Source organism: Scatophagus argus, chromosome 20, assembly GCF_020382885.2.
Source record: "Scatophagus argus isolate fScaArg1 chromosome 20, fScaArg1.pri, whole genome shotgun sequence".
Lineage (NCBI taxonomy): Eukaryota > Metazoa > Chordata > Actinopteri > Scatophagidae > Scatophagus > Scatophagus argus.
This window is the reverse complement of record NC_058512.1, coordinates 9,549,698-9,565,119: the sequence shown is the minus strand read 5'-3', so window position 1 is coordinate 9,565,119 and position 15,422 is coordinate 9,549,698. Positions and strand designations below refer to the sequence as shown.

General features: G+C 42.3%; 1 protein-coding gene across 5 annotated transcripts; it reads right to left on the bottom strand.

The window, feature by feature from the left end:
* Positions 1 to 534: 534 nt before the first annotated feature.
* LOC124051939 (coronin-1C-A-like) lies at positions 535 to 14,261 on the bottom strand. 5 transcript variants are annotated; one of them, XM_046375742.1, is made up of 11 exons: positions 12,037 to 14,261; positions 6,138 to 6,337; positions 4,935 to 5,057; positions 4,261 to 4,390; positions 3,867 to 4,048; positions 3,622 to 3,741; positions 2,678 to 2,782; positions 2,436 to 2,581; positions 2,214 to 2,271; positions 1,840 to 2,082; positions 535 to 1,502 (listed from the first exon to the last, which is right to left on the bottom strand). In XM_046375742.1, the coding sequence occupies exons 1-11, from the start codon at positions 14,126 to 14,128 to the stop codon at positions 1,383 to 1,385; spliced, it is 3,519 nt and encodes a 1,172-aa protein (XP_046231698.1). In that variant the 5' UTR covers positions 14,129 to 14,261; the 3' UTR covers positions 535 to 1,382. The 5 variants fall into 5 exon arrangements, with proteins under 5 accessions (XP_046231698.1, XP_046231703.1, XP_046231699.1 ...); XM_046375747.1 differs by lacking the exon at positions 12,037 to 14,261 and adding an exon at positions 10,238 to 10,352; XM_046375743.1 differs by lacking the exon at positions 12,037 to 14,261 and adding an exon at positions 9,988 to 10,303.
* Between the last annotated feature and the right edge of the window lie 1,161 nt (positions 14,262 to 15,422).

Sequence of the window (15,422 nt, the reverse complement as noted above, 5' to 3'; positions counted from 1 at the left end):
ACATTACACTTAACTGAAGAAGTTTTTATGCATTGATGTGCTGCTCGCTTGTGACTGATGTTGAGTTAAAAGTGAAGACATTAGTAAACTATTTTCTGATTTTCATACATTAGCTGATTGGTTAGTTGGAGCCCTGGGCTGAGTCCTTTCATGTTTGATTTCAAACGCAAGCAGTATGCCAGTATCCACAACTACCTTCACGGATAGTGTGCATGATGATAATATACATTGTTGTGAATATTAATCTGCAAATGAATTACTTATTGCAACCATCCAATAACTTCGTTTGTTTAAGGAGGAACAATGTTTTTTACAAATTGTTTAGAATTTAAAGTAGCATAAAACGGTAGTTACTGAAGTACCTCAAAACTGTACCTTAGTGCAGTATGTGTAAAAGTACCTGGTTACAAGTAGTTGAAAGCATCTTCATCTTCTTCATTGGCTGAGATTTGAAATCCACTGACACACAACAAGCACCACAGCTCAACCTGTCATGAAAGAAATCAGCAGAAGCAAATGACAAGAAAATTCAGCTTTTCGTGTGTAAAATCTTTTATTATGTGCACAGAACTGTTTATCAGGGGTTCGGTGAAACACAAGCTGGGTGAGTGGTCCCTTCCCAACACCAAATATCCACTGGAGAGGGTGACTTTAGTTTGACCCTTAACAGTGACAAGAGGCACCACTACATTTGCACAACATTTACACCAGAGATGCAAGCCCCCCCTCCCCCAGTAAACCCTGATGTTAAATGCCAAGCCCAGAAGAACAGGAACATAAAGAAGAATCCAGGAAATTCTTCCACATTCATAAATCTGATGTTATCAATGAGCAAAGTGGTAGGAGGAAAAATGTTCAACAGCTAGTCTTTAAAAAAAAAAAAAAATCCAGCTTGACAATCGATCTACCAGGTTGTGACTGGAATGTACAACAGGAGGGAAAATAAATGTAAAAGCAGTGCACGAACCCGCACACAATTCATATTTGGCAACACAAAAAATAACAATGGAAATACTGATGCTACATACAGTTTCTTGAATAACAAGTACAAACTTCACATGAGAATGTTTTACCACAAACTTGAAAACAATTTTAAAAAAAGTTAAGACTTTTCCTTCAACAAAAATGTCTTTTATTCATATGTGTACATAAGCTGCGAGAGTTTTTCCTTTTCTCTGAGTGTCAGGGTAAAGTGTGGAACTTGATGAGAAAAAAAAAAAATAATAAAAAATAACGTTCATCTTGGAATGTAGGCTTGGTCTCATCGCAGGGATGACGCCAAGCTCAACGAAGCCGAATCTTTTGAGAATTTGGCCGTGGCTGAGCCCGTCCATTCGGTTCTCTCCAAAACAACGAGCGTTCCTGGGAGGGGCCCCGCGTCTTTACATGGCCACCTTGGCGACCTGCTCTTCCAGTCTGGCAATTCGACGGTCTTGGAGGATGACGCGGTCCCTGAGTGACTTGAACTCTCGGAGTACCTCCTCCAGTTTATCTTCCATTTTCTGGTTAAAAAGTGGAAAGGAAGTTAGCTTGACCAAGTTCATTAGGCCTCTCGCAAGAGGCTGCTTACAGAAGACTACTATGTCTTATCTACTTTAAAACTTATTTTCTTGGCAAAATGAGCAGGGATTTTACAGGAAATGAAGCCCTGCAGGAGTTAACATTTTCCCTTTCTGTCACACTGAATTGTGACCCAAATACCAAAGTATGTGCTGATCCATAACTTTTGTGAAATGTTCCAACCCTAATAATTACTGTAAACAGGAGAGCGCAAACGTCAGCAAAAAAATGCTGTGTGCTTGAAAAGTGCAGCGCTATTTCCTTCACATTGACACTCACTACTGAGGGCTGTGGAGAAGCATGCTTCTGGACAGTAGAGATGGTTTCTGCTTTTGTGGCTGGCTTGGTTTCCAGGACGTTCGTCTTGACTACTTTCAGGTCCCGGTTCTTTGTGGAGACATAGCCATCTTTGAGTGAGATCAGGATGGGGCCTCCGTTCTTTCCGGCGAACCATTCCTCTGCCTCCAGGGCGGGATCTGGGCCGGCCGTGTCGGGATACAGGTCGTCCTGGAACAGATCAGACTGGGCGGGTGGAGGGGACACAGGAAATGTCATGAGGAGAGGAGGGCAGTGCAAAACGCTGAGAGGATGCCATCTATAAAGCAGCATTCAAAGAACAGCATATTCACTAGTTCATACAGACACAGTCTTACCTTACGTGGGACCGTCATGATGATTGGTTCACATTTTCTCTCATGCAATTTGTAAAACCTTCAAAGAGGATTAATATAATATGATTAATATCACACGCAGGATCACTGTTAACTGCAAAATGTGAAAACGGACACGAACACTGTAAGAGCAGTTTCATCAATACCAATAGCACCTAAATCCACAAGAGCAAAAATAAAAAACAGTAACAAGTGAAGCAGTACCTTGCGATTTCACATTTGTTGACATCCAGGCCTCTTTTGGGCATGTATCCCATGCCTCTCTGGGGCTCCTTGGTGGAGAAGGTGTTGAGGTAGTGAACAAACGGTGCCTCATCGGTGATCTCAAAATATCGAATGCTGCTGTCACCCTGAGGACAAACGATCGCAGCTCAAAGTCAGCTTGTGAGTCCAGCTATTACAAATGGTGAAACAAAACCCCAGAATTTCTGTACAAGGCTGCTCACCTTTCCACACAGGTAAACTACGTTGGTGTCTGGGTCATAGAAGGGCAACAGAACTCCATTACTGGAGTCCATCTCTTGAACACATATTGGCTCATCCATGTTTTCCTGGAGACAAAAAATTCTGTATTTGCAGGGATTCTAGCATGGAAGATCTTTAAGCTCTATCAGTTACTGGCCATTTTTTTTTTATTTCAGCCCAATAATCTGTGTGTCATTAGTTGCTCCTGCGCTCAAGGCATGACACCAAAGTGAAATACTGGTGATACTGAACAAGAACAAATAATATTTCATCAGTACATAAAAATGACTGCTATTAATTTGATCTGGAAATATGAGATAATGCCATTAACATTACCCTCAACTAGTGAGAGCACATACAGCTGAGGGATTCCAATACACAACATACATACACACAGATATGGTCTTCTGGAACCAAGCAAGCGTAGACCAACTGAATCAGTCCAAGATCTGAGCAATAGTGAAAATGATTTACCGAAACAATGGTTTTTATAACCACAGTTTTAGGTCTTCGAGTTTCCCTTTCTGAATGATAAATAAAGACTACTGCCACCTGCTGGGATGGAGAGTTATTTCATGTCACGCAGGGGCAGAACATACAGTACGTGTTAGTTTGTTGTCAGCTGTAGTCTTTGTTTTGTGTTAAAGTGCAACTTTTTGGCCCAGACACGGGACACACACAGACGGCCTTTGTCACTGCCAGTTCTGGGCCTCAGTGTGCAGAGAGAATAAAAATTTGCTTATATGGGGGAAAAATAGGCAGCACTGGAGAAACTGATGGAAAACAATGACAATACTGGACTTAAATCATGGATGGGAAGCTGTACAAAGCAAGGTTCTCCAGTCAAGCATCATATTGATGGCAGTGTATGCAAGATGCATCACAGTGTGTTCAGGATTAAATGAAATCCACTCCTGTGACGTACGGTTTTCCACAGGGCTAGCTGGCGCTCGCTCATGCGGCTAAATCCAGTGGTGAAAATGTTTCCGTCTGCTAAAAAGATGGCTCTCATTGGTCGAGCTCCCTCGTGAGCTTTGTCCTTCTCCTGAAAACAGAAAGCACACGTCAGACTAGGCAACCACGTTCGTAGACTTTGTGTGTGATTCTGGGAAAGATTACTCCAAACGTAAAGCATCCTAGCTCCAAATCCCCTGCAGCATTTGCACGTACCGCAACAACCTTTCTTTTACGGGGGTCAATGACGCGGACTTTCTTGTCCTTGCAGGCGGTGCAGAGTAGGCTACCGTTGCGACTCCAGCTGACACTGAAGATAACATCGGGGTGCATGTCCTCCAGGTTGATCATGGCCTCTCCTGTGCCCACGTTCCAAATGATGATCTGGTTGTCACACCCTAAAATGGATACATACAGCACAGCTTGACTACACCCACCTCTCTGTCCAAGTTTATTTTAAGCGCTTCACGTCAAAGCAGAGCAACATAAGGCAATCCATGAGATAACTGGTCAGATTTGGCATTCAGCTGTGCTCAGCGTACAAATGGCAGACAATTACCTAAACATTTTAAGTGCACGGGTTGTACCTCAAGCCTCAGTCAAAGGTTACCTGCACTGAGGAGAACGTTGCGAGCAGTGGGGTGCCAGGAAACGATGCCAACCCTCTTAGAGTGGCCCTCTAACACGACCACAGGCTCTGAGAGGGGAGTTTCCAGCCCGTTCTCAGGGATCTGCCAAACCTGAATCAGAGGAAAAGAAAAAAAAAAACAACAAAAAAAACAAAGTTAGATACCAGACACACAACGGGAGCTATGGAGATAAAATGCATCCACTAAAATTGTTTTTACAGTACAGAAGCACAATTTATTAAAACTCTGTGTTAATACTGATATTGATATTTCACACAACACTGAGCAGAAACTTCAGTCAACACGTATAATAATTTTCAAACAAAGGAAAACAGGACTCGTACAAAAAGATACTCGGTGAAAAACCACTACAAACTACACCCCCCGAAAATAGTACTGAAAATATACTGAACAAAAACAAATATTTAATGTTAAAAGCTAGAAAAAGATACACATGCTACTGTTTTCCCCTTCCCCATACTCACCATTACCCTTCAAATCTGTCAACAATTTAAAACAACAGATCTGCGTCTTTCTCCAAAAAATGCTCCAAAAAAATATCAGAAATATAATTCAAATATTTTTATAGGAACTAATTCATTCTTACAAACATAATAAAACAGGATGATCATGTGGATATTAACCATGTCCTTACCATGACTGTGCAGTCCTCGGAGCCACTAGCGATGACCAGGTCATTATGAGGACACCAGTCGATGTCCAACACCGGGCCCGTGTGACCACATACTGTCGGATAGACCTTGTCTATACGGCCGGTCTGTGAGACAGAAGACAACGTTTGTTACAGCAGGGTTGAAAAGTGTGAGCAATACCATTCCAAAGGGTGATAAGTGTCACAGAGATATGAAAATGACTGAGAAACAATTAACTATCCTGTTCTCTGTGGAAGTTGTGTCCAGTCCTTCGCATGACAACAAGACACTTATTGTCTCTTTTGTGTCCATCACATCACAACTTTATCACATGCCCTCATGCTGGGATAGAAAATAATCAATTCACACACGGAGCTCGAATCATAATTACACCTTTTCAAGAAAATTACACTCAGAAGTCAGTGGAAATATATTTAGGCTTAGAGTTATGAATAAGTTTGATCCTCTGAGCTTGTTATGATCCCAAAGAATAATTTCAATGTGAGGACACAGTAAACACATTTTTACTGTTATGACCTTATCCACCTGGCTGTCCCACAGGCAGAACACAGTAAATCTAAATCTGTTAACCCTGAGGCCTATAAAAATGGCACAGGAGCACCCATCCCTTCTGTGAGTATCATGTGCTCAGTAAGCCAACTGTAACAGGATACACATGGATGCCTTTATTATCCAGCAGATTTAAACATTGATTTTCTATGCTTTTTACTATAGATATGAGCCTCGGGGGATGGCAGGACAGGGTCACAGGGTGTGCCGTGAAGGTCTCCTGACAGAGAACAAGCTTAAAGGATTGATTTGCTACATGCTCCAAATGCTACTCTATAACATAATACTGTTAGATTACAAGCCTTTAAGCTCTTAGGTAAACTTACACCCTCTGAGTAAAATTTTGGTCTACAGTTACCAGTGTCGAGCAGTTATTTATCGGAAAATCAAAGCCTCTGTGTGTAGGATTTAAACGTATGACTTCACAGTTGAAGAAAACGTCAGCCCCTGAGGACGAGAATTGAAGAAGGTTGCTTTAAATCATGCTCAATCATGCTCTAGGTCTTCTAAATATGAGCTAAGCCAAGTGTGACCTTTAATAAATCTTTACTGTTTAAATTCTATGTTATTTGAGTACTTCATGCAAAATTGCAACTCGTAAAAGATCTTTTTGATTGTTTCAGAACATCGCTGACCTTTTGCAGGGGAAGGACAAGAAAGGCTCCTCCCCCGCTGGCGTCTATGATGATGGCAACAAATTTGGGGTTGACAGCACAGAAGGAGCTGTCCCACGTGACCCGGGACACGCGGATGTCATCGTAGCACTGGTCGTTCCTCACGGCCTGGCCAAAGACATGACGGAACTTGCTCTGTCGCACAACTCGCCGCAGCATATCTGCAGAGACAAATGAACACAGAGTTAACGTGATTGTTTTGCTTAGAAGTGTTTCTAATCAAAAGTTGGAAGCTGTGATTTCCCCCACAGAAACTGATGTTATAAAATCAGTCTGTGTTAATCTCAGATCATGCTTATTAACACAGACTGAGTTTGTTGGCAAATGTTTGACGTAAACTGTACATGATACACATTCTTTCTCCAGCTGTGTTTACCTGCTTAACTCAATGTACTTTTTCAGACTCAGACAGGAAGCAGCAATGTAACCAGATAAAGTAGATATTGCTTGAGAGAGAGTTAAAAGTGATTCTAACTAAATTCATGTACTGTTTATTTCATTCAAGGATTCAAGGAGCTTTATTGTCATTTCACACATGTAGAAACATGAGGTGGAACGAATGACATGCATTTTACAGTGTATGCATGTCATTCAAGCTGGAGTGCAGTTATGATACATTTACTGTAACGAAACAAAATGACATGTTTCAAGTTTTAGTGGTCATTAATACTAAGATTGCCTGATGAAGATAAAGTAGCTCCATTTCTGCAACTTCCTGCAAAACACAAACCCGCAGCCAAGCAGTTTCTTTATTTAGCAAAAATCTGAAAATTTATTTTTGTCAAGAAAATTTCTTGGTTAAGTAACAAAAAACAGAACAAAGGTGGAATAGTTGAAGAAGACAGAATTGGCACTAGATGCAACTTCATTTTCGAAAAGACGTGAAGGTAGGATACCGATGTGGATGCAGCAAAATGAACGCATTTAAAAAAAAAAAAAAAGTCTGCAGTGCTATGCTGTTTTATTTTTACCACACTGTCTCCTTCGAGCACTCCACAGCCGGCCCGCTGCTGCTCTGCGATTCTGGAAATGGTCTCACTTGTTGATCCACGTTTAATGATCACAGTGTGGCTCAGTGCCCCCTCAAGCGTGTTCACCCCTTCCTGTTTCTTCATCGCCTTTGACGCTTCTGCTTCTACCCTCAAGAGAAACCGTTTGCAGACAATTGCTGTAACAGCAAATTCCACTGCTGGCATTTTGACAACTTTGGAAATGGTTAGACCTGATCCGCAGCCAAAACATGAAACGTTTTCACAATGGGAATTCTCCTGAAACTACACTTTTCATTGCTTTGTCTGTTGTGATCCCAAAAAACTTTGACACCTGAGGGAGATTTGCACCCTTACAGTGACAGGCTTGGCTGTGTAATTATGCGGAAAATATAGTGTCTCAAGGTGGTAATTAAGCTGCCAGTCTGTAGCGACATGCTGAGCCGTTCCTTCACAGGCTGCAGGATTTTTCTCCAGTTATCCACAGGTCTGTCATCACACCACACCACCTGCTTCTTCACATTCAACCACGGATTAAAAAAAAAAACAACAGAAAAGATGAATCGCTCTGATCGAATACACACGTGGATTTTCCCAAAATCACTCAAAATTTTGCAAAAGACTGATGAAAACATACAGCACTGTCATCAAATTTGATTTAAAAAAAATCATTCAAATTGTGTTGTTATTCAGGCTTTAGAAGTTTATATCACATCTCTATTTTTGGAACTGAATCTAAGGTGACTGCAAGATTGCTATAATAATAGTAATAATAAAGATTTCTGTAAATGCCCAGTTTTTTCCCTGCATTTCAATGATTGCGTTTAGGACAGGTAAAATGTATGAACCTCAACAATCTGTTCAGCAGAATAACACAAAGCTTTAAAGCCCCTACATACCAATTATACACCCACACAGGTGTTTCAATAATTTGGCCCGATCAGATCTTGTCCCAGACCTGTGTGGGTGTGTACAGATGGTGATTGACTGACACTACATTTCTCAGACAGATTACATTTCTTATTAGAGTTAACCTGACTCTTACATTATTAATACGTGAGTGTCAAATAAATACCTAGACAGCTGTATGGCATGTTAATCCAGCAAAAAAATCATCTAAAAATTGGCATTACTGGTAAACTTCAAGAAACGGCCAAAACTGTCCATGCAGTCCAGTGTGAGGACATCTTTTTAAAGTCACATTTTGAAAAGTTTAGTACCCTCTTCTCACACAGCCTTTAGAAGCACTCGCATCTGAAACTATTACAGCTGCACTGAGATATGAGTAATGAGCCGTTTCCAGGATGACCACTAGACATGACCCAACTTATAAATCAAATATCCGCTCTGTGTACACCCAGTCCGTCCCACTGAGCCACAAAGTGTGATCATGTTGCTGCAAGGCTACACTTTACGGCTCACCAGAACAGTGTGTTCCCTCAGCCAGTATCAGTTCACCATGCAAAAAGCAGCTACCCTCATTGAAAATATGCATCTGACAAATTGAGCTGCTTCAGCCCCTCCAGGCATTGCTTGATGCTGTACATCACAACGTGCTGCTCCCTGCCCTGCACATCACCACCCAACACGCACTAAGACATTACTGAGCATCACGGTGGCGGCACGTCAGTGTTAGGCCCCGTTTCAGCAGTTACGGGCTAACGATATGATATTACCAGCCCAAACAAATTGATGGCTTCTCCGATTTTAATAAAAAAAAAAATGGAGCACCGTGGGCATGTGAGCATCTTGCCTCCCTTTCTGTTATTTCTATCTGTCTGGACAACAAGAGTGAAACGGTGCCACCAAATATGCCATCACTGGCACTTAAGCTCAGTTTAGGCGCATCAGCACGTTACATATTTGAAGGTTTACGCTGAATGTATCGGGTGACCTTATTCAACGGAGGTGGAAACAGCAGCACTATGCTAACGTTAAACAAAGGTTGCTGGCTAATGTTAGCTGATGTTACCACAAAGCTCGGTGTGCCCCCCAATCCTCTTCCTCCTCCTCCCCATTAAAACAAGTAGCTTACAAGCTAAAATATCAAGGCGTTAATGAGACCCAGATGTAGTGCAAAACTATCTTACTACCGGTTTCAAACCAAATCCTCGAAATTGTTTGAAAGGTTTAGGCAGACATAAGTTAGCAACACTTGCTAGTGTTGTGAAACAAGGGGGTGGGTAAAGTATGCAGATTTATATTTTGGGGAGCACGCCCCAGATGTGACCATCACTTGAGACCGAAACAAAGCATGTGGTCTAATGTATCGTTTAGATTCATAGTGAAATAAGGTGCGAGAAGTAAATGTAACGTTAAAGGGGGCGATGGTAATAACCGTCCGTGTTCCGCCGCAATGCCCCGGCAGCAGCTCGGCAGCTGTGCCGGCGGTGGCCCCAGTCTCAGCAGCCGCTGGTACACAGAAACGTTACACTGCAAACAACGAGGAGGCAAACCGAAGGGAGTGTTTTTCACGTTTTCTCTACAATATCAGCCACTGGCCTTATGTATTATATCCATACAAAACTGTCTACTCAATGTAAAAGATGTAATTTCTGTATGACTGCCCCATAAGCCTGCCAGCGTGTTTGGGGATGCAAACTGTTCACCACTGAAGCTAACATTAGCTTCCTAGCCTAGCTGCTAATTCTCAACTGCGGTGGACCGCCGCCAGCTGACGCAAGTGCAGATATTTCCACCCAAGGTTTTCGGCTGCTCCCATTCTCAAACCCATCTAGCGAGCTAAATGGATGCTGCACAGTCCCGACCGACAGATCACATGCAAAATGCACAATGCATGGAGACTTTTCATACTTTCTTACCTCCTAAATCTTTGCAAGATTTTCGTAAGCACGGGGGTAATCAATCACAACACATGAATCTGGTAGTTTAGGCGCGCCCTTATCCTGCAGGACGTTGCTCTGGTATCCCTTGCCTCCACAAAAAAGGTCAGCCGATATGCTTATATTCTCCCTCCTGATTGTAAATATGTGACCGAGATCCAGTGTTTTAAATCTAGAGGTATTTCAGGATGCCAGATGACAAATACAGCATCTCCTGCCCGCTTCTCACCTGCGGTAGACTAGCTGTCGTCTACTCTCATCGTTATTAAATTCAATAGGATACGTTGACGACCGGCTACGGCACATGCGCAAACGAAATGTCAGATTTCATTTAGGTTGTGGATGGGGATCGGGACTGCAGGAAAACCGGATGTCTCTCTACATCCTCGTCGTCTCTTTGAAATAGAGCAACTGAATAAATTATTTTTTGTTCAGTTGTGCAAAAAATGTTCATTGCTAGTGGCATCTTTTGTGTCACGGTAGCTCCCCTCCCCCTCTGTCCCATCCTACCCCACCCCAGCCTGTCCAAACACAATGAAGACACCCCCCCAAATAGTCTGTGATGCCTCCATACATCACAAGTATTCAGTAGTATCAGCTAGTAACCGTTCCCTTTGTTTGCCTTTTCAGTTATTATATTACCACAGAGCATATTTTCACTCTCCAGGGTTGATTTAATCTAGCAACTAGAGTTAATTATACACTTTCACTCGCTGTAAGTTGGGAACCAATATGCATAGTCAGATGTAAAAGGTCAGATTTTTTTGTAAACACTGGTTTTTAGAAATTCTGTTTAATTATCCAGATCCTCTCAACAACTGCAAAAAGACAAATGAGATTTGATAATCATAATAAATGTCTGCACAAACTGAAAATGACACAGTTCGTTGTTGACCGTGGAATAAGCAGTTTGACAAATTAGTCCCAAGGTAGGCTTTTTTGAGTTGATTGATTAAAATTTTAGTTTACCCAAATTAGGAGCATGTTAACATAATGCTTGTTTGTAAATCAGTAAAATTTATTTGCTCATTTCTTTACCTACCTTATTTATAAACGGGTTGTATCTTATCTAGTGTGCAACAGCAGAGGGTGAGGAAACACTATGGACATTTTCCAAGACTGCCACACAGATTATTAAGGTAGATAAACACAATAATTGTCTCATTTACACCTCGGGATAAATTTGTTTGTGGGAGGAAGCTGAGGTTAACACAAGGGGAACATCCAAACTACACTACAGATATAAAAGTAGCAGTCATTGTTTGACTGACTGACAGAAGATGAAACTGATTTATTTTTTTGTCTTGTCATATAAATGCTATGGTGTCACAGTTGAGCCATGTGAAAATCCTCGTGTTTTATATTGAATTACTCTCCCAGTCTTACAGGAAAAACAAGACAATTGATTGAATTGGGCTTAACTTAGATGTTGTATATTACATAACAAGATGCACAGTGCTTGCAGAGTGCATCAGCTGCTTTCTATAAATTACAGGTTTTAACAAAACAATATCTACTGCTGTGTTAGCAGCAAACAGTATTGTTCTGGAGCTAATTGCTAACATCGTCTTATGTTTTTTGCTGGGCAGGTAGCACAGAGTCGGTTTATCATAGCTTTCTGCTGAAAACAGTGATGATGAACCAAAACAGGCCAAACGCTGCCTAGAGCGGAGGGGAACTACCGTGTTCTCTGTGGGTTTGTCATCACAAGCAACCACTTATGTTTTACACATAATCAGTCGATCCATCATTGATAATAAATAAATAAAGAAATCTGATTTTTTTTGTGTATCTTTTTTTATTGCAACAAAAAACTGCCAGTCAAACCTAAAAACCATGAATGACATTTTTTCAAATTGAATTTTTCACATGACAGTCTGTGGTATGCAGTTTGGAAAGTACCCTCTCATCCTAATATAACCCACATGTGCTTTTCTGTGTATGCATGTTTTGATAAACCACAGGGTTATTAAAAAAAAAAAAAAAAAAAGACAGAGCTGATGTCTGAAACATTAGCAATGTCCTTACCTTTCTTTGGAGATGGTTGCACTTCAGGTGGTCTCTCTTTGGATTTCTTTGGGACATCAAAGGCATTCTTCATTTGGGATACTTTCACACTTGGACTCTGCTCTGCCATCCAAATTTGAGCTTTGGCTCCTTCATGTTTGACCCGGCCCTGATGTCTCTGCATTTGATTTGTCTCTTTGACAATTTCTGCCACAGGTTTGTACGAACCCACCTCACTGCCACTTCCTGTATCCCTGTCACCGCTGTAATCACTTACGTCTTTACGGTTATCATAGCTACCATATGTATCGTTGCTCATATGAGCGTTCACTCTTTCAGATTGAAGCTCAGGGTGGATTTCTCTCTTCCCTGAATAAACAGCTTTTTGTCTTTGCATTTCATTATCTGGTATGGCCTCAGGTATGTGGAGAGTCTCTGTGGACGCAAAAGGATTTTGGGGCTTTTTCGCAACCGGAGGAGGTGAGCTTTTAAACCTGGATCGTCTCTCCAGGAATACTCTTCTCTGCAACATGTCAAGGTTTTCTGGCTCTTCCTCTGGGGACATTTTGGCCATACGCACACAGTAGTCAAAGTCGATCATATCTCCGTACCGATTGTTCATGCGTTCGATTGAAAACTGTTCCCAAGGGCTGAGGTCAACCGAAAGCGGCCGATTGTTGGTTGGCACTGTGTAAGTGCCCCTTTCGTCCCACAGCAAGCACATGTCCTGATTAGTTTGAGTGCTGAATGGTGGATCTCTGTTAAAGTGAAATGTGTGTCTCCTCTTGACCCTCTCCTCAGAACGCAGGTGATCTTTGCCTCTTCTTTGCACATCAGTAGACATTAATTGTGCAGTTTTGAGTTTTATAAATGGATTTTTGGGTTTTTTGGGGACAGGCGGAGGTGGACCTTTAACTTTGGGTTCTTCTTTAGGTACAGACTCGTCTTTCGAATCACATAATGCAGATGTGGGATCTGGTAACATCTGTGAATTTACTGCACTTGTACTGAGCTGTGCTGCCGTTGATGTGTCTCTCTTAGGCTTCACAGTTACAGGTGGAGGAGTGATGACAGCAGAAAAACACACAAGCTCACTCTCCCGCTTTAAGCTTGCGATGTGTAACTTTTCATCGCCGCCTTCATTTCCTAGCTGAGGAGGACAAGGGATCAAGTCGCATTGTTCCAATGAAAATGAGGGATTGTCTTGCAGTAGTTGTGTTTCAGTGCTGGGGGGCTTTGGTGGGTGAGAGTTGGTCCTGTCCTCTTTCTTCGTACACAAACTAAGAGTACCTGCTTTAGACCTCTTAGAAACAACACCAGCAAATCGACTGTGATGCGACTGATCTGCTCCCACTTGTGACTTTTCTGCAATAAAACCTGACCTGTGCCTTTCCATATCTTGAATTTCTGATTCTCTTAAAGAAGGATCCAGCTTTTTCAGGCAGGGTTCCCAATTTGACCTCATGTCTCTCTCCCTAACCGGCTCCTCCTGTGAAATCAGCTGAACAGGTTCACCAGCCATATCTTCACTGCTCTTTCTTAATCTCGTCACCAAGCTGCTGTTGTTCTCAGTTGGCAGACGCTCCTTATCAGTGTTAGTAGAAACTTTCCCCTTGCTGTGTTCATTCATACTTTGCTCCCTCTCTGCTTTTCCTCTTCCAGTTGTCTCAGTGTGGGCAGCTCCAACATGACTAACTCCTTTTAGCTGACACCTGCTGCCTGTCACTTCAGCCAAATGTCGACCCATTTCCTTCTCAAAACAGGCTGTGGGTAAACTCTTAGCATGTGCTTCCACACCGTCTGTCCTCTCGATACCCTTTTCTTTAGGGGTATTCCTCGAAGGTTGTGAAAGGTTATTGTCATTGTGACTAACAGAGACGTCTTCCTCCACTCTTATTTTAGCAGATGACTGAAGATTATGTGTTTGTATCCTGTTGCCAAACATGATATTATTTTCCCCTTCAGATGATATCCAAGTGTCATCCTCCTCAAGTACAACAAAGTCTTCCTCAGTAATGGGGTCACATGAGGCTGATAGACTCTTCTTCTGAGCGTCAGGACCTGACTTGCTTTCACTAAGTTCTGATTTCTTCCCATTTCCCTGCTCCTCCATAGCTGTAGTCCCAGTATAGGCCACAGCCTTAATCGCAGCGCCTCGCTTTTTGTTTGAAGTTTGTCTTGTCTCCTTAGTGCTCAGGACAGTTTTTGACTCCTCTGCAGTTGGAGCAATACTCCGGCTCTCCCTGTCTCCACCCACCCACTCTCCCCTGGTGCTCAGAGTGTATTTCAGCTGACCTAGAGGCCTGATTGGTTGCCCAGTTTGGGGGTCTGTACGTGCAGGAGTGAGTGTGAGCTCCCCTGGGTGCCCAGCGGCCAGGCCTCCAACACTGATCCCACTAATCCTACCAAAACTGCCATTGTCCTGATCTCTGATCTCGTCTGCTGTCCCCGACTGCTCTGTCTCTCCAGTTTGCCCAGAACAGTCTGAACAGTCAAGTGACTCTTCATCTTTTTCCGACAGCCTCTCCAGCTTCTGGCCCATGGCTGTTGTTCGGCCTTAGCATTCGGAAAAGGGAGAGACAAATGTCAAGGCACGGCAGCAGATTTATATGCAAGTCACAATGGCGTAATGAGGATGGACTGATTCCCCATCCCAATGCAATGAAATCACACAACAGGCATTGATGTCTATTTCTGTCTCGGTTCTTTCTCTATTTTTGTATATTCTTCTATGTTGCTCACACTTGCCCTCGCCCTCCACCCCACAAGGTCTAACTATCTCTCCCTATTCTGTCAGAAAGGAATGCAGTGGTAGCTATAATTAAAGTTGGTCTGACTGCTGCCAGTGAGTCAGAAGGCCAAAATTGAATCTACAAGAGAGATAAGAGGTCAGCCACCAGGTGCCAAGGTCAAATAATACACCAGAGAAAATGTGATTTATAAGTGCTGCCAAACACATGAACTAGAAAGCATTTAAAATCATTTAGATGTCAAAGGAATGAAGCCTTGAATTACATTAAAGCTTTGTTTTTATTTGTGGGTCTAATAATAATTCTGTAAATAAATTCAGAGCCAAAACTGTGAGACATCATGCACTGTCAGTCACTGGTTTGGAGACATGAAGACATGATTGTGCCATGTGTACTTCCCCTCAAACTGAATGAGGGGAATGTTTATAGTTGTTTTGGTTACAGGGTCCACAGAAAGGTCACCTGGAATACATGATTCAAGTTACAAGTGCTCTGACTTCTGAACTGAATTGTTTGAGTTTAACCACCTACATGATGGATGGTGGAACAGAGATTATTACAAAGGGAAAACATCTCAACAGACTTTAAAGTGGCATGTGGCAATCTGAGTATTTTTAGCTCATAAACAACTAAATGTGCACAAGCAGCCGACATCTG